Source organism: Aricia agestis, chromosome 22 (genome assembly GCF_905147365.1).
Source record: "Aricia agestis chromosome 22, ilAriAges1.1, whole genome shotgun sequence".
In the NCBI taxonomy this organism is placed as follows: Eukaryota; Metazoa; Arthropoda; class Insecta; order Lepidoptera; family Lycaenidae; genus Aricia; species Aricia agestis.
Window position 1 is genome coordinate 7,095,513 of NC_056427.1, and position 21,874 is coordinate 7,117,386.

General features: G+C 37.2%; 2 protein-coding genes across 11 annotated transcripts in view; one reads left to right on the forward strand and one right to left on the reverse strand.

Annotated features, from left to right (window-relative positions):
• Positions 1-10,279, forward strand: part of LOC121738143 (protein enabled) — a 68,152-nt gene extending 57,873 nt beyond the window's left edge. For both annotated transcript variants that reach the window (XM_042130027.1, XM_042130026.1), the window contains 6 exons: positions 984-1,184; positions 3,138-3,314; positions 4,291-4,396; positions 6,026-6,114; positions 7,588-7,714; positions 8,524-10,279. In XM_042130027.1, the coding sequence (XP_041985961.1) occupies positions 984-1,184; positions 3,138-3,314; positions 4,291-4,396; positions 6,026-6,114; positions 7,588-7,714; positions 8,524-8,552 (729 nt within the window). In that variant the 3' untranslated portion in view covers positions 8,553-10,279. The remainder of the gene's footprint in view (positions 1-983; positions 1,185-3,137; positions 3,315-4,290; positions 4,397-6,025; positions 6,115-7,587; positions 7,715-8,523) is intronic.
• Positions 10,280-15,739: 5,460 nt separating this feature from the next.
• Positions 15,740-21,874, reverse strand: part of LOC121738142 (phospholipid transfer protein C2CD2L) — a 61,105-nt gene continuing 54,970 nt past the window's right edge. For 6 of the 9 annotated variants that reach the window (XM_042130019.1, XM_042130025.1, XM_042130023.1 and 3 more), the window contains 3 exons: positions 21,346-21,558; positions 19,967-20,119; positions 15,740-16,399 (listed from right to left, as the gene is read on the reverse strand). In XM_042130019.1, the coding sequence (XP_041985953.1) occupies positions 16,351-16,399; positions 19,967-20,119; positions 21,346-21,558 (415 nt within the window). In that variant the 3' untranslated portion in view covers positions 15,740-16,350. Of the gene's footprint in view, positions 16,400-17,949; positions 18,054-19,966; positions 20,120-21,345; positions 21,559-21,874 lie in introns of all 9 variants that reach the window. The other 3 variants (XR_006037246.1, XR_006037247.1, XM_042130021.1) reach the window with 3 other exon arrangements.

A 21,874-nucleotide genomic window follows, 5' to 3' on the forward strand; every position in this document is an offset into this window, starting at 1 on the left:
CCCCCGCTAAGAGGTCATGCCATATGGAGTAATGGTTGTCACTACGAATACGCTGTCTTCGACCTCTAAGGTAGCCTTCAAACCATCTCAAGACGCTAGGAGCGGCGTTAATTGATTTTAATGAAGCAAGCAATAAGTCAAAATCAACCGTTCCAAAGGCATTGGTGAAGTCTAAAAGTGCGAGTATTGTAAGGCGACGGTTATCCATATTAGAGCGAATATCTTCCAAAATATTCAATAATGCCGTGGTTGTGCTGTGACCTGAGCGAAAGCCTGACTGAAAAGGATTAAGGATGTTATTACTATTGAGGAAATTATTAAGCTGCAAATAGATTAGGCGCTCAAATACTTTAGAAAGAAAAGGCAGGATAGATATGGGGCGAAAGTCGGAAATAAGGGAAGCGTTCGATTTTTTCGGAATAAGTATGATGTCAGCATCTTTCCACGCAGTAGGAAAATTACCCGTACGGATAGAGTTGTTAAGGATCCAGGTGATGGGAAGGGACAGAATATCGGAAATTGGTGAGATCATTTTTCGGCTAATGCTGTCACAACCAGCAGCATCAGAGTCAATGGACATGATAGCTCGCTTGGTGTCTTCAACCGTGACTTCAGCAAATTCGAAAGGAGGCACATTCTGGACAGGCGTGGATGACAATAAAGAGAGAGTATGATTTTTGGTTGCAACATCAAAAGGAGTGAGTGAGGAAAAATGACTTATGGCGGCGTCAAGGTCAATGGTATTAGCTGGAGAGCTGACATACACATGCGGTATCTATCTTTATCTATGTCTGTGGCAAAAAGGTTTTCTGTCTAGCCCCCTTTCGCAACGCGCGATAAGGGACTTCGTTCCAAAAAATTTACTCTTTTTAGCGCTGCAGGCTGCTACTAAGACAGTGAACTTTCAACGAGCCACATCCTAAAATATTTTGACTTAGTTTTGTATAGAAGATATTATCTAACAAAAACTACCATTATTCCAGCAGCAGCAACCGCCAGCCGCGCCCACACCAGCTCCCGCGCCTCCGCCCCCGCCGCCGCCCCCTGGCGCGGCCCCCACTGCCCCTACCCCTACCCCCGCCCCGACCGCCGGACCGCCCCCACCGCCTCCGCCCCCGCAGCCAGCCGCCGAGTCAGGGTTCGCCGCGCAGCTGCAGCAGGCTAGACTGAAGAGACAGCAGCGGGTGAGACTACGTGTTAATTCAGAAATACCCCTTTTTATTCGGAAATGCCCCTTTCATATTTTGAGACACAAAGCATTGTAAAATAATATATTGTAATCGACTCAAACCCTCTTATTATTTTTAAGGTAGGTATTTACCCATAAAGTTAATATACCTAGCGGAATAGAGCAACAATCTCGAGCTGTCAAACAAAACCTAAATTGGTTTCATCTGTGTGTAAAAATATGTGTACGTACGAGTATACACTTACACAAGCATGACTGAACATGATTTCTATGGGATTAAATTGTCAACGTGCGGCACGTGCCGACTGGACGTCAAAAAAAGAGTGCTGCTGTCATGTATCACACGTCTCTTCTTACCACGCAGTGTTACTGATAGTGACATCTCTCTTGCTCAGGCCTTTGTTTCTCTATTCCGCTAGGTATATTAACTTTATGGTCCCACCGCTCGGCATAGTTCTCCCCTCTTTCTTTCCATGAACAAGATTTTGTGATGTGGCCACTCTTTATCGAACGTATCCAGTTCGTCGAGCCATCTTTTTTCGGGTCGGCCTCTGTTATGCCGGCCATGTCCATACTAATATTATAGATGCGAAATTATGTCTGTCTGTCCGTCTGTTTGTCACTGCTTCACGTTCAAACCACTGAAGCGATTTTGCTAAAGTTTGGTATGGAGACACTTTGAGTCTCGAGAAAGGACATTAGCTACTTATTATCCCGAAAAAGCACGGGCGTATATATAGCTTTGATAAGGGCCCTAACTTAAAAAAGCGGCCAAGTGCGAGTTGGAATCGCCCATGAAAGGTTCAGCAGCAGCAAATAGGCAACGTGTTTAGGAAATCTAAAATATTTTTCATACATGTACCGCACCGATTTTAATCGGCGAGGTACAAATATCATTGTCGAAATTGGACAAGTAAGGTGGATAGTAATGGTTCCCGCACAATAAACGAATTTTGACGCAACGGAGTTGCGGGCATCATCGAATTTATAATATTACGAGCTTTTGCCCGCGGCTTCGCTCGCGCTAAAAGTATTATTATATACAAACTTTCATCCCCTATTTTAACCCCTTGGGGTTAGAATTTATCAAAATCCTTTCTCAGCGGATGCCTTCGTAATAACATCTACCTGCATGCAAAATTTCAGCCCGATCGGTCCAGTGGTTTGGGCTGTGCGTTGATAGATCACTATGTCAATCAGTCACCTTTGAGTTTTATATATATAGATAGATAGATAGACTAGCTGTCCCGGCAAACGTTTTTTTTTTTTATGAAATAAGGGGGCAAACGAGCAAACGGGTCACCTGATGGAAAGCAACTTCCGTCGCCCATGGACACTCGCAGCATAAGAAGAGCTGCAGGTGCGTTGCCGGCCTTTTAAGAGGGAATAGGGTAATAGAGGAAGGTTGGGATGGAAAGGGAACGGAATAAGGGAGGGTAGGTAAGGGAATAGGGAAGGGGATTGGGCCTCCGGTAAACTCACTCACTCGGCGAAACACAGCGCAAGGTTTTCTGTGAGGACGTGGTATTTCTCCGGTCGAGCCGGCCCATTCGTGCCGAAGCATGGCTCTCCCACGTTTCTTTGCCATATAAAGTATTCCGCCCTTATTATTTTATTGAAGTAACTCAATAAGTATGTCACTATGGCAACGTCCATCGCTATCCCGTCGCACAAACAATAGTCGTCACTCGTCAGTCTCGAGTTGCAATAATTTACTATTATTTATTCAACAAATGCACTTATCAATATAAAAAGCACCCAGTAGCCGATTCTCAGACCTACTGAATATGCATATAAAATTTGGTTAAAATCAGTGAAGCCGTTTCCGAGGAGTACGCTAACTGACATTGTGACACGAGAATTTTATATATATGAGTATATTTCTAGTATCAATTGTGGGGTGCTGGATGTCATCTAGCTTACTATAGTGAGACAAATTTATTTCCAGGCCGGTGTGATTCCCGTTAGCGGCGCCACCGAGGCGGCGTCTCCGCCGGGCGGCGAGCACTCCGGCGGCTCCTCGTCGTCGGGCGGCAGCGGCGGCGCGCGCGGCACTCTGCACTGCATGATGCACGAGATGCAGCGCACGCTGGCGCGACGCCGCGCGCATTTGGATCGCGCCGAGGTGAGTTCCCCCAGTGAAGCTGCACAAAACTCTCTCTCCTTGATGCTCTTTTGACATCTCCCAAATGAAGGAAAACCACACTACCGAGAAATGCCATTATAGAAATCTATATATATATATATATATATATATATATATAGATTTCTATAATGTTGTCCTTTGAGTTGACCTTTGAGTTTTATATATATATATATATATATATATATATATATATATATATATAAAACTCAAAGGTGACTGACTGACATGGTGATCTATCGCAATAATTAATGGCATTTCTCGTTAGCGTGGCCCCAGAATTACAGAGTTATGGAAGCTTGTTTTTTTTTTTTGTTTGTTTTCGATAACGTTACCATCACTTAGAACTCATGGTCACCACTTTGTTGGACGTAACAGAACACAATCGATAAACACGACTGTCGCTCGCAGCAAACCGGCAGGGTGATTATGTATTATGTGAAAGCTATTCATCATTTTGACAGCAAATATTGTGGAATATGTGCAAAATACAGCTATATTCCCGTGAGTGAGCTGGAGTTTGTTTGGCTTGAACTCACGTCGGTACAGCTGCGATATTTGTATGTACTATGTATGTCGATTCTGTTACGGCAAACCTGCGACTCTCCTATTATATTCGATCCTAATCCTCGAATGTGGTGGTTTTAAGTGTAAATAAAATATTAAAAAACACTTGTATGAAAATGACCTATCTAGTTAATCAACTATAATAATAATAATAATTCTTTTTTTCTGAACCATTACATAACATAACATTTTTACAATCTATTTTTCAAAAGTAACTTTTGTTTACACGCAAGTATCTTAGTAAATTGTTTACAATTTTGTTTTAGTTATGTAGTAAGCCATACTTTCAATGGACCCCAAACTAGGCAGAGCCTGTATCTTGGTGGTCCTTAGTCTTTCCAGTACATAATTTACTGATTAATGCAGAGCTATATAATTTTCTCTCTTCCAGGAGTCATCAGCTGACAATTCTGTCAACAACACCCCCATGAAAACCTGGGAGAGATCAGCGACACTGCCGCACCGCCTCGCCGCCTCATGTAATGGCGCCGCTACATGTAATGCTATGTTGCTTTTTATAAAAGGGGTTATTCAGAATGAAGGGGTTAATTTGAAAGGTATCGGGAAAAAGTGGGGTTATTCTGAATAAATCTTAATGTATACGAATAGTAGAGTAAATATGAATAAATGGGGTAATTCGAAATATTATAATGTCAACAAAAATAAGGGGTTATCAAAATATCAGTGATAAAGGGGTTAATCTGAATATACGGGGTAAACTAGAGTATATCAGCTAAAAGTCAAAGGTATTTGAAATATGGCTGTAAATGAATATATGCATAAATGTGGAAATTTCAAATATATTATTAGCTAAAAGTGGAGTAATTCAAAATATAAACATGAGGTAAATGTGAATAAGAACCGTATCATATTGTGTATTCATCCGAATGAGCGAGTCTTTTGATGGAAAGTGAATTTATTTTTATTTATTACTAGCTGTCCCGGTGAACTTCGTGTCACTTTAAAACCTTCCCTGGACTTCTACGAATATTTTAAGACTAAAATCAGCCCAATCCGTTCAGCCGTTTACGAGTTTCAGCGTTACTAACACAATTGAAAATCCATTTTTATATATAGATTGTAGCGATAATTAATGAAATGAAATCAAAATATAGTACGGAGATCATTCGAAATGGGGGTAACACGGGGTAATTCAAAATAAATGATGTGACAAATGGGAATAATTTGAAGTTTATTACGATAAAACATGGGGTACATTTTAAAATACATTACCAAATAAGGGGTACTACAAAATTAATAATTGAATAATATTTATGCTCTAAAATTATTGCTTGTCAATGTTAGTTGGACGCATTCGCATTTTATTATTATAATATTATAATGTGTCTTTAATCTTTTAGTAATAATATAATATAGCAAAAAGCTTTGCAAAAATTGTTTTTAGACGAGCATTCATCTTATGTTAACTATTTTTATAGTGCTAAAATGCCATATACGCATATAAATATTATGTATATTATGCTACTACAAGTCGCATTATATTGTTTGTAATAATGCTTAGTAGATTTCAATACCCCCCCCACACCGGTTTCGGTGACGGTGACCGGTTTCATTGAAACAAGGCCAGGTACGCAGGAGTCACTTTATAGTGCCCAAGTGTGTGCGCAGTACATAAGAGTACTCTCTATTCCTTTACTCTCATAACCCAGTGGGACGGAAGACCGACACGACCGGTGAGAGATCAGGCGCAGGACCGACTTTTTACATGCCCATCCGACGCATGGATCATCTTACTTGTCAGACAATCAGGTGATCCGCCTGCATTGTCCTAACCAAACTTGCAAATAACTTTTTCCAACGCGGGAATCGAACCCACGATCAGTGGTCCAGTGGTTAAGAGCCACGCTCTTAACCACTGGACCACGGAGGCGTTATAATGTCTATTATGAAATTTATAACAAACCTGTCGAACTTAAAATATTCTTCTGTTTTTTTCCCGAATTAAAGTCCAAAGATTTTATTTGTCCGGTCGGTCTGTTTTGTCAAAATGTTATTTCTTCGTAATTTCTAACGAATTTGGAGTCCCCCCCAAACTCTGCGTATATTCGTAACTACAAGAATAAGCTGAACATATTTTGATGTAATGTCATCATTGTAATCTCCAGCGAACTCGGAGTCGCCGCAGCAGCAGCCGGCGTCGCCGCGCTCTGTGCGCAAGCGGTTCGGCTCCGCCAGCGAGGAGACCATACTCAAGGTAAGACAGAACATCAACTCACACTGGCCTGCAGTCTGTAATTACTATCAGAGAAGTTGATTCCTAGGCAGATGGGGACCTACCATAAAGTTAATATACCTAGCGGAATAGAGAAACAAAGGCCTGAGCAAGAGAGATGTCACTATCAGTAATAATAGCTCCCACACCGGTTTCGGTGTCGGTGGCCGGTTTCATTGAAACCAGGCCAGCTACGCAGGAGTAATTTTATAGTGCCCAAGTGTGTGCGCAGTACACAAGACCACTCTCTATTCCTTTACTCTCATAATCCAGTGGGACGGACGACCGACACGACTGGCGAGAGATCAGGCGCAGGACCGACTTTTTACATGCCCATCCGACGCATGGATTATCTTACTTGTCAGACAATCAGGTGATCAGCCTGCATTGTCCTAACCAAACTTGGAAATAACATGTTTCCAACGCGGGAATCGAACCCACGACCTCCGAGTCAAGAGCCGCGCTCTATACCACTAGACCACGGAGGCGTTACACTATCAGTAACACTGCGTGGTAAAAAGAGACGTGTTATACATGACAGCAGCACTCTTTTTTTGACGTCCAGTCGGCACGTGCCACACGTTGACAATTTAATCTCATAGAAATAATATTCAATCATGCTTGTCTAAGTGTATACGTACACATATTTTTACACACAGATGAAACCAATTCCGGTGTGGGATAGGCGTGTGGTGGCCAAAGGAAGATCTTCCGACCGAGCGAGGTGTTATGAACTTATGCCCGGTCAGGCCGAAGCCCACGTGATACATTTCAGCTGTCGTATATATACCGCGCGCGATGCAGGAATGTTAGGCGAATTGTGGGTACCGCCACATCCGGTTTCGTTTGACAGCTCGAGATTGTTGCTCTATTCCGCTAGGTATATTAATTTTATGTACCATCGAGGAAGTTGATTCCTATGCAATTGACAGACCAACGTTATTTGGTCGAATATGTCAATTCAATGTTGATTGTGATCTGTCAGCTGGGTTTTTTTTTTTTTATAAAAGAAGGGGGCAAACGAGCAAACGGGTCACCTGATGGAAAGCAACTTCCGTCGCCCATGGACACTCGCAGCATCAGAAGAGCTGCAGGTGCGTTGCCGGCCTTTTAAGAGGGAATAGGGTAATAGGGGAGGGTAGGGATGGGAAGGGAAGGGAATAGGGGAGGACAGAGAAGGGAATTGGGCCTCCGGTAAACTCACTCACTCGGCGAAACACACCGCAAGCGCTGTTTCACGCCGGTTTTCTGTGAGAACGTGGTATTTCTCCGGTCGAGCCGGCCCATTCTTGCCGAAGCATGGCTCTCCCACGTATAACGTAACGCAACCAAACTACTTAGGTCCCCGATTTGCATAGGAATCAACTTCTCTAATAGTACAAACACAACACAACAACAACAACAAAACACTAAACAACTTTTATTTGTACTTAATAAATTGTCATCTCATTCCAGCAAGTGAACGGAACCGTCGCAGCGGCGGAGGGCTGCGTGTCCGCGGCGGAGTGGGACGCCTTCAAACAGGACGTCCTGCGGGAGCTGCGGACGCAGGTCGCACAGATGAAGCGAGAGATACTGGACGGTGAGTTGGACCCTGTGTCACGGTGATAAGGTGCATTTTACAGTGGCAGCGGGGTGCGTGATAAGGTGGATGCTGCTGTGTCAAGGCGATTTAAAACGTGTGGTGAGGTGATAAGATTCATTTTACAGTGGCAGCAAAGCAGGTAGTAGCATATTGCTGTCAGACTGTTGTTAGAGTGGCATGGATAGTGTCAAGGTGATTTGAACAGCATTTTTTTTTTATGAAATAAGGGGGCAAACGAGCAAACGGTTCACCTGATGGAAAGCAACTTCCGTCGCCCATGGACACTCGCAGCATCAGAAGAGCTGCAGGTGTGTTGCCGGCCTTTTAAGAGGGAATAGGTTAATAGGTAAGGGGAGGGTAGGGAAGGGAATAGGGTAGGGGATTGGGCCTCCGGTAAACTCACTCACTCGGCGAAACACAGCGCAAACGCTGTTTCACGCCGGTTTTCTGTGAGGACGTGGTATTTCCCCCAATCCCAATCCCCTACCCTATTCCCTTTGCATCCCATCCTTACCCTATTCCCTCTTAAAAGGCCGGTAATGCACCTGCAGCTCTTATGATGCTACGAGTGTCCATGGGCGACGGAAGTTGCTTTCCATCAGGTGACCCGTTTGCTCGTTTGCCCCCTTATTTCATTATAAAAAAACCCCTAAATTATTATACTTTGAGGTAGTCTGCAGATGGAAGCGACTGTCAAACATTTCGCTTATAAGATTTTCCATCATACTCAATTGGATTTAGCCTTTCCATGTCCTCAAAAAATCAGCCTGTATAAATGATTTAAACAAATAACCTTTATTTTACAGCCATAAAGACGGAGTTCGCCCGCAGGTAAGATCACCGAGTGCTACTAGTCTACGCGAGGAGGGAACTTATGTATTGCTAGTACTATTATTTATTGGGCAGTGTTGCCAGACGCTAGACGTTATACGAAGCATAAAGTTGTTTCTTTTTTAATTTTATACTTAAATATATATTTATTCGAGTATATGTCTAGGGTAAGCGTCTCTGGTGGTTTTTGAATTGAAAAAAAAAGTGTTGTCTATGGCTTCGAATTTTGAATTTACCGGATGAAAGTTCTCTTTTTGAAAATCACCAGCGAGGAGTCAATATGTAATAATCGACTAGCGTTAAAATGTATCTAGTATTACTGTATTTATTAACGTGACACAGATTATCGAAGTCAATTTGACAGTTTTGTTACGTCATTTTGACATTTATACTTTTTTTTTCGCCGTGCCGTCCGGCACTGACATTGCTATAGACAATATCGGCGAACGCCGCGACAACTTTTGTAATCTGTGTGATATCAATAGAAACTAAGTACCTTATTGTCATATACACAAGGCTCCTTATCGGATGGCATTTGAATTCCATTACCCTTATGGTCTTCCATAATAATAAGTTTTACAACACGCTAAAGCAAAGCACTTGAAGCATTTATATAGTACAATTATTATTCATTCACAGGCAAGTTTTGGCCAATTTTGCCACAGAACAGAAAAAAGTTTTAATGACATTTATGAAAAAAAAGTCAAGTGTTGCCATGTTATTTCTTTAGCAGCTTTTTTTTAATGCAAGTAGGCCAAACTAGATTTAAGCGTCAAATGTCGTCCGATAAGAAGCCTATATACAAAATATATCACAACATAGTTATATGTTACGGACCGTATACACGTTTTTGTTGTTAAGTATACCATGGGATGTAAGTGTGACCAACGTAAAAATGGTGCCATATTTTTTTTATTTACATACAGCGAAAGCAACTTTTTTAATAACGGTTAATGCAAACAATTTCAGCAAATGAATATTTTTACAATAATTGATGATTTTTATAATCACAATGCAGCATTTAATATAATTCTAATATTCTAATACATTTTTTATCATAAAAAAATTTTCTAGGTGAAGATATGGAATACCGAGCATAAGTAGCCTTATTAAATGAACCGATTTAATTTCAGAAACAAATTTACAAAAACATTTATTTGAAATTAATCATTAATGTATAATTTATATTGTTGGTCACACACACATTTTTTCGCACTCGCAACACTGACTGATACAGCATTCCAATCAGGCCCGGCCTATGGAAACAATTTTTTATTTGGAAATTTTACATTTTTACAATTACAACCCGCGTTTTGGGTCGCACATTTAAAATTTTTGTACTGGTGCTTTTTGTTACTCCGGATTTTATGCATTTATGTGCCGATTGAATAAAAAAACTTTTTTTTATGAAAAAAATTGTCTATGGTAAAAAAAAGGGCAATTGTCTATGGTCATTTTTACGAAGCGTCGAGCGCTTCGCTAGCAGACTGCTAGCATTACCTCAAGCCAATGCTAGCATGTGCTAGCAATTCACGAGCATTTGTGATGTACAAATATTGTTTTTGGACTTACTTTTTTTTACACCATCATGAGATTAAGATAAGAGAAAATGGTACTGTTATATCTTTACTAAAAAGTAAGTTCAAATAAATAATCCGTTTATAAAGATTGGGACTAAGACATAATTTATAGTCTGTCAAAAAAGTGAAAAAATTAAAAAGTGGCAACGGAGTGTCATCACTTTCAAATCAATCTAAGAAAAAGGGATGACACTACGATGTTGCCACTTTTTTGACAGACTATACCTCCTTACTAATAAAAAAAGATGCACAGTGTGTCGCAGGCATCTGGTTAAATCTGCTATTTGATTGAATCCTAGCGAATTCATTGAATAAAGCCGTTTTCTTAGATGACTAAACTCTTCCTGTAAACTGTAACGTTTAACGAATAACTAAACGCCAACTCGTCAAGTCTTTATCTGTAAATAAATCTGTTTCATTCAATGAATTCGCTAGTCATTCAATCAAATAGCAGATTCGACCAAATGACTGCGATATATATAAAAAAAAAGATAAAGTTTGTTGCTGTCTGATATGTTAGAAAAGTCTTCAGAATGACATAGCCATAATTTTGTATTATAACGTCTGTAAACACTTTTTTATCGGTAAGGGGAATGGGTGTTCCAGACTTGGTTTTAGTTCATGTCTTTATTCAAGCGGGTTTTATGTTCATCGCCATATAATCCAGTATATTTGTGTGATATTTTATTTTTAATTCATATGTTATAGAGGTCGGTTCAACAGTTTATCAAATTAGTGACATTGGCAAATCACTCAGTTAAATAACTATTAAAAGAAGAAGGAGTAATGAACTTCATTTTGACGTTTTAATCCTTTTACAGTCAAATCTTGTTTTGGTACTTGGTGAGCCTGCTAGTGAAACTAAGATACTTGCGCCAGTTTAAATGGAATATTCCCGCGCACTAAGAGATCCGTGGAATTATGTGATGGCGTTAAAATGATAAAATGAAGTTTATCGCTACTTGACATCATTTTTGACTGACAGCTGTCAAAAACTTTTTTTTCGTATAAAACGATGCAAAGATACTACTACTATAGATATTAACTACTTTAAAAAGGCATCCGTATGTTATATTTTAAAATTGGGTGCTTACAAAAGAACCGATCTCATATACATTAGTGATATATTAACGTAAGATAGTATTAATTATAATCTAACCAAATTTAAGTTGATTTTTTTTTATATTTGGTCTCACACATGTCAAAGATTGGGCTAACTAGGTTATGCTTAAGGCTCTAAGCGTTTTATAGAATTTTTTTCCTGGCTACTGCACTGCCATGCGCAAATCTAGATTTTACTGCCTAAATTTAGTCCAGACTAAGTACTTAGACCTAAACTAAAGACTACGATTTAGGGGACTTTTTAGATTGGTCTTTTTTGAGTTGATAGTGATCAAAAGCTACTTTAATAACGCCCATATGTGTAAAATTAATTAACTCATCAATGGTCTAAAAGGAGGACACAAAACTCTAAATATCAACATTTGTATGAAATAATATTGTGACTGGTGGTTTGGCTTTGTTAAATTTGCTAAGAAATATCTCTCTTACTAATAAAGTTATTAAAACATTATACTATTCAAATTTGCTGTCTGTGTTTGTCCTATGACTATTTCAATGTGCCAGACAAGTTCAAGCAGGTCTTTAGTTATTCTATGTGGGAATATTTGATTAGTAAGAGAATAAATAAAAATAGATTAAAATTGTGGGTGTTTTAACCTTCAAGCGGTCGCGCGACGTCGAATAGACTCCCTTCAATACATTTTCGCTGATATTATCGATATTTCTCGTTGAATCCGTATCGTTATACGGATTCAACGAGAAGTTCTCTCAGTAGCTTCTCATAATTTATCTATGTACCAAATAAACAGCTTACACTTACTCTCCGCACCCCCATTGCAGAATGGAGCTCAATAGTTTTGGTCACGGCACCGGCGTCGAAAAGACGCCGCGCGCCTCTCTTATTATTTTATATGTAGTTTTCAAATAATTGAGGCAAATTATATCATTATATTTATAAAACTAAGTCTTCGATGACTGATAACATCGAGTATTATTCCTAGATGAAGAAAAAATCGGAACTAGAATTGGAAAATTCCGACCACTTTTTTTGCCCCTGTTCACACAAGATAAGCTACCTTGAGTCACCGGTTTTTATAACTAAGGTTTTACTGATTGATTACTCTTAAAAAGAGTAATAATTATATTTATGAAATAATATTGAATCAAAAGCGTTTTGTTTCTCGAATTTACCTAAGACGGGCTACGCGCGACCACTGGCGTTACAAAAGATACGCGCCCGCTTGAAGGTTAAGCCAATTTTCTCATACTTTGCACATTCCTTTTTTATTGCTCTTTGCACATTTTCTAATTAGACCAAAAACTTCTTGGCGAGACACTATTAATCTATTTATATAATGTAATAATTGTTATATTGAACATTTATATTCAGCTTTATGTAGAAATCCCGCCAAAATAGTAAGACGAACTTTTTGACATCTGTCAAATGGGTGTGACGTTATGACTTTTTAATTTTATAACTTTGTATGGGCTACTTCACAAAGATTGTCTTACTATTTTGGCCGAAATTGTGAATTATAAGTGCAGTTGATTGAGGTCCTAAGTATTTGATTGCGCAAATGATATGTACGCTGTATTTTTTTCTTTATTTTTATCAGTTGACATTTTTTTATTTGACAATTTTGTCGTTGACCCAACTGGACTAGATTTGTATGTAAGCAGCGTATAACAACGACCTTTTAAGGTTACCATGTGGTATATTTCGAACAATTTTGTAGTCCAATGTAAATAGTATTGAATTATATTTTTTGTGATTGCAACACTTTTTTTTATTTTCCGTTTCTTTTTTTTTTGCTTATTTATTGAATCTTGACTTTCCTCATTATATTCTTTACAAAAACTACTGCATATGATACTCTGATGTATAAAATTTAATTAAGAAAATAGATTCACATATACCAAATGTACTTGTTCTGTATTACTACTATGTAAAAATATTATCGAAAGAATATGGACGCTGTAGTTTTGATTATTTAACTCACTGCCATGTTTCTCGCGGGCTCAAGATGCATATTTTAATTTAAAAAAATAACTCACAAGTAGAAAAAGTAAAATAAACGACAGCGCGATTTGTGGTAGAGCGCCATCTATCGGTGGAATTTCGTACTAACCTCGTGTTTCTTTACAGTATGTGTTCAGTGAAAATTTACTTTTCGCAATAATTTACACAGGATTGCCATATTTAAATAGACATATATATTAATATATTTATTTATATAATCATTTTAGTCCGTGTTGAGTTGAACGAACCATATTTTTTATTGGCGCACATTTTTTTAAATAATTTCTATTTTTTCATAACAATTTGAGCCCGCGATTTTTATATACGTTGCCTGTAGTACACTATAGCTTTCGCGGTATCTGAGTGCTTTTCGTTGTATATGTAAATATATTATATACTGGAGTCAATAAATGAACAGTAAGTGATATAAAAGATGTTTTATTAATTGCCTTTCTTGGTAAGAGTTATAAGTGTGGCAAAAATAATAAGGATGTTTTACCATCAAAGAGCCCCATGTATGTACTACTAATATTATAAATGCGAACGTGTGTCTGTACTCTGTCACCTCTTCACGCCTAAACCGCTGAACGGATTTAGCTGAAATTTGGTATGGAGACATTTTAAATCCCGGAAAAGGACAAACGATACTTTTTACCCTGGAAAATGTACTGTACACCTGCGCGCCCAAACCGCTAAACCGGTTTTGCTGAAAATTGGCATAGAGATACCTTGAGTCCGGGAGGAGGACATAAATAATTAGCTATTAAAAATCTTAAAAACGGTAGGTCGTAAAAAAATTAACACAAACACCTCTTCTTTCGTTATGCGCTTCTAGTACTTCATAGTTTAAAACAAATGGGCTTACCCCTATTAATTGGTCAATTCACAAGATTTGAAATAAAATATTGGGGGTAGTCACAAGAAAAATCTTAGAATTAAGGCCACAGCACACATATCAACTCGGAAAGGGATCGGCACCGTATCGCCTCGAGCCGTTCAATATTGTTTGTATGAAACTTCCTACTGCAACGCACACTAAGCGGAACCGTAACGTAATCGCCTCGCCTCGGAATAGGCTCCGAACCGGGATGCGACGCGTGGTCAACTATCCGTCAATCCGCTTACGGGCTACGGCTCGTCTTCCCCGTGCTTACGTCTCTCCGTACTCAAGCTTACGTTTCTTCGTCCACCCTTGCCCCTTCCCCCTTCCCCGAGCCGTAAGCGAAGCGTCGCCTAGCCGTAGCCGAGTTGACGTGCAGGCGTTACTGATACGCTTTGGTTACGTGCATACGTTAGGTTGACGGAGAGGCTAAAGGCGATACGGCGCTAAATGACGATCCCTTTCCGATATGTGTGCTGTGATCTTTAATGGGTAGGTCGAAACAATTAAACGCAAACGCCAGCTTTTCATATTATAGTCTTTTTACAACGAAGAGGATAATCGCGACGGATAATTTGGCAAAAATGTTTCACATTTACGTATTTTTAGTATAACAGTTTATGAATAAAAGCAAAATAGAATATCATAGAATAAAAGACAGAAATAAAAAAGACATTTTAATATGACGAAATAAAATTACAGAAATAAAACAATACCAACATTTATAAAATATTCTGCACGATTGACAATCATTTTGAGCTTAAAACAAATTGTTGAGTAACAGATTTTTTTTAATTTATCGGAAATTTTTTAAGTTTCGAATGTCGCTTATGTTTTGATTTTTTTTAACATATTATATCAAACGTTATCTCACAAGGTTTCATACATTTCATGAAACAAATAAATACAGCTTAGTTTCTAATTAATAGAAGCTTAAAGCGTGTTTTATTTTTATTGCACATTACAACATCAATTTGTGCTATAGCACTTAAAACTAAAAAAATAAAAATGGTTGAAAAAAATATTTTTTAATTGGTATCCCCTTTTGGCGCGAAATCTTATCTTGAACTATCGCCATCTTGTCATGTTAATCTTACGTCTATTTTTTGTATATTATTCGAGTCCACAGTAAATACATAAAGTATTTCGAGAAGTACAGAGAGACAGTAACATAAATATCTAAATACTAATAAAACTTAACAAGTATTGATTTAATAAATAAATAAAATTTGCTTTACATAAAGAGTATACATTTTTATAGTACAGGTGACACTTATGGATTATAAAATATCAAAGAAATTAGACCTCTTATGAACTATTTTGTGATGTTTTTAACATAGTTGTAAGTACATGTTTATTTTTTCACACTTTTGTCAAGTCCATAAGTTTATAAGTAAAAGAAAGAGAATTTAAAATAAATATGGTAACTAAATTAATATTGTCTAAGGTACCGTTCAGATCAACGCGGCAAGCGCCGCCACCGACAAATTTAAATAAAATGCCAAATTATGACCTAGGCTATAGGTATTCTTTTGCTCCACACCACTACAAAGCAGCGGCATAATCTCTAGGCCATGTCGGAAATAAAACCTTTAGTGTATGTCATAAAGTGGCATTTTATTTGAATTTTTAGTCGGTCGCGGCCGCTCGCGGAAATAATCCGAAAGTCACCTTCACAATCGAGGTAGCGTCCTTGTTTTTTTAAGAAAATGGTAACGTAACGCTTACTAAAGGTGGGTTCTAGCGAATCCTAAACATAACGCCAATATTCGAAGCGGTTGAAAATCGAGAAAATACCTTTAAGAGTAGTAAGACCAAAAAAAAATCATAAAAAAGTCTTTAAAACGAAAAAAAATTGTAATATACAAAAATGTAAATGATTTTTTTAAATAACAGAACAGACAGTATAATAGAGAGTTATATTATGGGTATTTAAAAAAAAATCTACTACTCTATTAGAGTATATCCTCGATGCGGTTGAATGACAGAGGGCGCTAGTAGCTTAAAGTGTTAAGTATTGTGCATACTAGTAGCGCCCTCTATAACTTAGTTTAGTTTCTACTTGAAACTTACAGTCTATAGTCTCTATCTTTTTCGCCTCTGGCCACATTTTTGGGCCAACGTGTTACTAGCTCACAAAATAAAGATGGAAAGTGAAATAAAGGTGACAAAAACACGAAAAAGATTGAGACCGTCATTGTAAAAAAGTCTAAGTACAGATTGTACTTAATTTTTGTAAATCAGTTTGTGCAAAGCTTTATCACAACATTCTTATGTTTTTATCCGTGTAGGGTGAAGAGATATAAGCCCTGAAATGAGAAAAAAATACATTAATTAATAAAATAATTGACTAACTTATGACATTGGCAACACCATGCAACAAAAAGGCACGCCATGAGCCATTTTGAAAAAACAACACATTTTTTGAAGTAGCATTGATTATAATTTTTATTACGTGATTTAATAATATAGACTTGTGTGAATCATGTCTTTATATTTATTTAACTAATATTTTTTCTAAGCTTTTTAAGCCGTGTTCGTCTTATTTTTTTTATGGTACAAATCTCTTATTGCACATGTCAAAATCAAGTCACGTGACAAACTGTTTATATTTGGGTAAAATATGACATGACATGACAATATGATTTGACATGCGCGATAAAATGAGACGAACACGACTATAGAAAAAAAATGGTCACAAGTCAAAGAAAACTAAAATAGAACAGTGCTTTCATGCATACAAACAAATAACAATACAAGCCATTAAACTTGCTTGAGTATTAGGGTCGGTCACATTGACACTTTTTTTTCAATATAGTGATTAAAAATAGAACTTTATTTTTTATGCAATAAGACACATAATTTAATAGCGCCACTGTTGCGCAGCGAGGATCAGCTCGAATTCGTCTTCGAATGAATTGGCGTCTTGTCTCGTCTCAGAGTGACCTGACGTTTCAGGTTTTTTTTATTGAATTAGGCTAAAATTAATAAATAAGTTGTTCTTGTCTACACAGAAAAAAGTAAGGATTTAAAATAATAATAAAATAAAAATAACGGCTTTGGGTGGACCTTAAATATTCCAATCATACTTAGAAATTCGGTTACTGAACTTTTAATTGTCTCTTTCAATAATACTCAAAATTGGAAATATTACGCAAAAGTCGGAGCAGAGGGCGCTACTAGTACCTACATACAGTAAACAATCCGACTACAAACCATAAAGTTAATATATCTAGCGGAATAGAGCAACAATCTCGAGCTGTTGAACGAAACCGTAATTGGTTTCATTTGTGTGTGAAAATATGTGTACGTATACACTTACACAAGCATGATTGAACACGATTTCTATGAGATTAAATTATCAACGTGCGGCACGTACCGACTGGACGTCAAAAAATAGTGCTGCTGTTATTTATCACACGTCTCTTTTTACCACGCAGTGTTACTGATAGTGACATCTCTCTTGCTCAGGCCTTTGTTTCTCTATAACGCTAGGTTAACAATATGGGTCTACCAGAATCTGATGGCAAATTTTGACGGCAGATTTTCAAAAAATTTCCATGATCATTGGATAATAATTTTTTAAATTTGCATGTTTCACACACAGAATCAGCCGCTAAAGGAAAAAAAAGGATGTTTTATTGTTTTATTTTTTATTAATTTTTAATTAATAAATGTTTTATTCCTATTACCCCGGTATTGTTAGAGTCAATTTATTTTCTCACTTTTTGCCATCAGATTCTGGTAGACCTATAGTAACAGGTAAATGACCGAATTTCCAAGTTGTCAGTGACCGGACTATATCAAGCAACAAACAACAAACCATGCGAAGCCAAACATTAAAAGGGCGACTACAGACTTTATTGTTTTTAAAGGACCTGTGTAGCTCGTTTTTTTTTTTGTTTTTTTTCTTGCAGTCTTCTCGCTTAGCTTGTTTATTCATTTAAAACGGGGAGCATGGATCTAGAAAATCACATTTTTTGTATTAACGTATTGGCTAAAAATGATATTGCAATATTTGTAATTTTGAAAGCGGATGATTATTTATAGAAAGCAATACTAACTAATCTTCTAATATAATCATGATTTCTGTGAAATGTAAGATTTTACATTATGGCAGAAGTAAATTATAAAAAGCTGTTATTGGCTGAATTGTTTAAAATATATCTAGATGACAGAAAAGAATCCCTTGTCATCAAAGGTAAATATTTATGTCATTTGACATTTACCTTAGACCTTTTTGACAATTTTTGATAACTTAGATGACAATATTTTACAGAGAATAATTTAAAATATTGACATGAAACCTATGCACAAGAAAAAACGTGGAAACTGGAAGGAATCAAGTGTTAAATTTAAGCGCCGTGGTTTTAAATTTTTGAATGAAATGATAACATATTAAAAACTACAAATACCTTCCATTTCCAAAGCTATGGGAATGGGACCTTGGCAGCGTTGAAAAATATATAAATATAAGCATTACAGCGGAAATTAACGGTTAGCTTTACGAGACTTCATTTTTATATTTTATAAACTGGCAAGTTAAGAGATAGGCTAGATTATTATGCGTCCACGCGAACGCGAGATTTGGACGCTACTCCGCGAGATCCCAAACTAATTTATGTAATGATTTATTTAAATAGCGGCGCGATCTCGCTTTTTTTAAAATATAATTGCTTGTGATCTCGCGATACAGCCGTCAAACTGTGCGTTCGAGCGTAGAAAAGTTGTTCCTTCAATTTGAGTCTCGTAACATAAGCATGAGTACTAAATGAGTGTTAAATGTTAATATTAATTAAAAATGTAATATTAACTATACAAGACTCAAAGTTTTCATTCACGTCTAAAAATAAAAAAATATATATTATTAATTTTTTTTTTCATCGCACATTTTTGCCATGTCAAAAAAAACTTTGAGCCTTATAACCATAAAACATTAATAATACTTACCAATAACATGAATATCTTGATTAGATTATGGAAAAGCTAAATTCTAACTCTAAATGCTGAATGGAGATGTCTAAATCTAACTCTACAGGTTACCATTTAAGATCTTGAGAGGCAGGTAATCTTAAGGAGGCAGTTAACGAAAATATATCATTTAATTGGCTGTATATAAATTTATGTAATTATGTAAAATAACTTGAAAGTTCAATAATTTTAAATTTTTGCCTACATTAAAGTGTGATTTTGAGAAAAGGTAGGCGATTAATATGTACAGCCAATAAAGAGTTAGGAATTTTATTTTTGAGATATAAATCTAGTAGTAACAGCCTTATTTGTGTGAGTTTAATTAAAAGGTAAGAAAATAATAGTTAAGAGTTAATGTAAGATCTAAGTAAATATGATAGAAAAAAATATGACCAGTATGTATGGTAATTGGTAAGGTAAAGATACGATGGGTAAGTGAATGTTAACGGTAATAACTAATAAGTGAAAAGCGAATTTTTTAGGTAAATAGAAGGATAAAATAAATCATAGTTCAATTTAGTTAATTGACTCAACAATTAATTTGTAATAAATGACAGGGTAAATGATAAGTGCCTAGATCAGGAATTAGGATGAGTTGTAATTCCTTGATATTAATAATTTTACAAAAGAGACAAAAAGGACACGGGCGCATCGCGCAAAAGCCCATAATATAAAGGATTCATTTGAAAAAAACTATGTAAATGACAAGTATTGTGTAAATGACAGGTCGCTAACGACAGGTAACATGTAAAATGTAAACGACAGGTAAATCGTAAATGACAGGAAATGTTTAAATGTCAGGTCATTAATGACAGGTAACATGTAAACGAAAGGTAAATTGTAAATGACAGGTTATTAATGACAGGTAAATCATAAACAACAGGCAAGTTATAAATGTAACTTACAGCTCCATATTATGCACGGTAGAGTGGGGGCAGGTGACGGCGACCTTCACGTGGCAGTGCTTGTGGCACTTGAGCTGGCAGTCGCGGCACTCGTACCCCTGCTTGCCGAGCCGCCGCGCTATCGTCTTGTTGCACACCTCGCACACCGTGCCACTGGAATTTATTATTGATATCTTTATCATATTTGAAATCGTAATAATAATAACTCCTACACCGGTTTCGGTGACGGTGGCCAGTTTCATTGAAACCAGGCCAGTTACGCAGGAGTAATTTTTATAGTGCCCAAGTGTGTGCACTACAGAAGAGCACTCTCTATTCCTTTATTCCCATAGCCCAGTGGGACGGACGACCGACACGACTGGCGAGAGATCAGGTGCAGGACCGACTTTTTACATGCCCATCCGACGCATGGATGATCTTACTTGTCAGACAATCAGGTGATCAGCCTGCATTGTTCTAACCAAACTTGGAAATAACAAGTTTCCAACGCGGGAATCGAACCCACGACCTCCGAGTCAAAAGCCGCGCTCTAAACCACTGGACCACGGAGGCATGTGAAATCGTAAGTGGATGAAGTAAGTAACAATTTGAAAATGCTCGTCTTTTTACCTAACTGGAGGATTTAGGACCGACCGAGAAAATTATTTAAAATAAGAATGTGTAGATTTTATGTATAGCCTATATAATTAATAATTATATTAGCCTGATGATGAAGTAGGCAAGTTATAAGATGAAGAAAATTTGTTCAAATTATAAGAAAACAATGAGTTTTGTCTTTATGTTATAAACAACTTCATCCACTTACGAGTTTCAGAGTTTCTACCAGTTGTTTTACAATGTCAAGTCTTGAAGACTTGGCATTATAAAATAACAGATAACAGGTAAATGACACGAAAGGTGTCATTTACCTGTTATCTTTAACAGGTAAATCAAATTTTATGGAGATATCAAACTAGAACTGCCACTTAGGGTGCGTTTCCGCTGACGCGGAGCGGAGAGGAGCTTAGTGGTGCCCGAATTGGCCAATCGTGCTATTCCAGCGGAATGACAGCGAAGATTTCGAGCATGGTGATTGGTCAATTCGGCACTGCTAGGCTTCTCTCCGCGTCATTAGAAACGCGGCCTTACACTATGAAGTGTAAGGCTGCGTTTCTACTGACGCAGTTATTTAAGGAAGGTCTGGCGTTTAAGTAAGTGAAATTGCCTAGTTTCAAAAGTATATAGTAATCTACATTATTATGACATGCTTGTTACTGTATCTTTACAACAAATTTGTTTTCAAATATTATTTTGTGCTGTATGTTTGTAATACAGATGTTCTCAAAAATATTTTAATTTTGTTACTATTAAAGCAAATTATATACTTAAAATCAACTTACCCGCTAAGATGTTTAGCGATGAAAGTGTGCTCGCTGTATATGTGCAGTTTCACGCCTTTTCTCCTCCACCTCGACCTCTGGGCTACCGTCAACGGCACCAGGTAATGTTTCTTGATGCCAGCCTCAATCGTCTCTAACACTAGAGTTGACGCTTCGTGGATAAACGTTCGGGCGGACGCCGTACTAAACCCAGAAACCTCGCTAAGAGAAGACCTATTGTTTAGATTTGGGGGTAGATGCGATTTTTTTGACAAATATATGTTAGGTTTAGTCAAATTATTGAAAATCGTCATTAGTTCGATTAAAATTATATAAAATTGTTGTAAATATGATGTTTTTGATAATATTGTGAAAAATCGAAAACAGTTCACAAGACAAATGTAAAAGCAAAAAAAGTTTAAAGCGTATGTTCAGCGAGATAGAAATATTTAGTATGAAAAACCAATGTTACCAGATTGCAGAGTGCGTTTATCCCCAGCGTGAGTGTTGCCAGATTGAAAGAGAGAAAAAAATATATTTAGTGCCAACT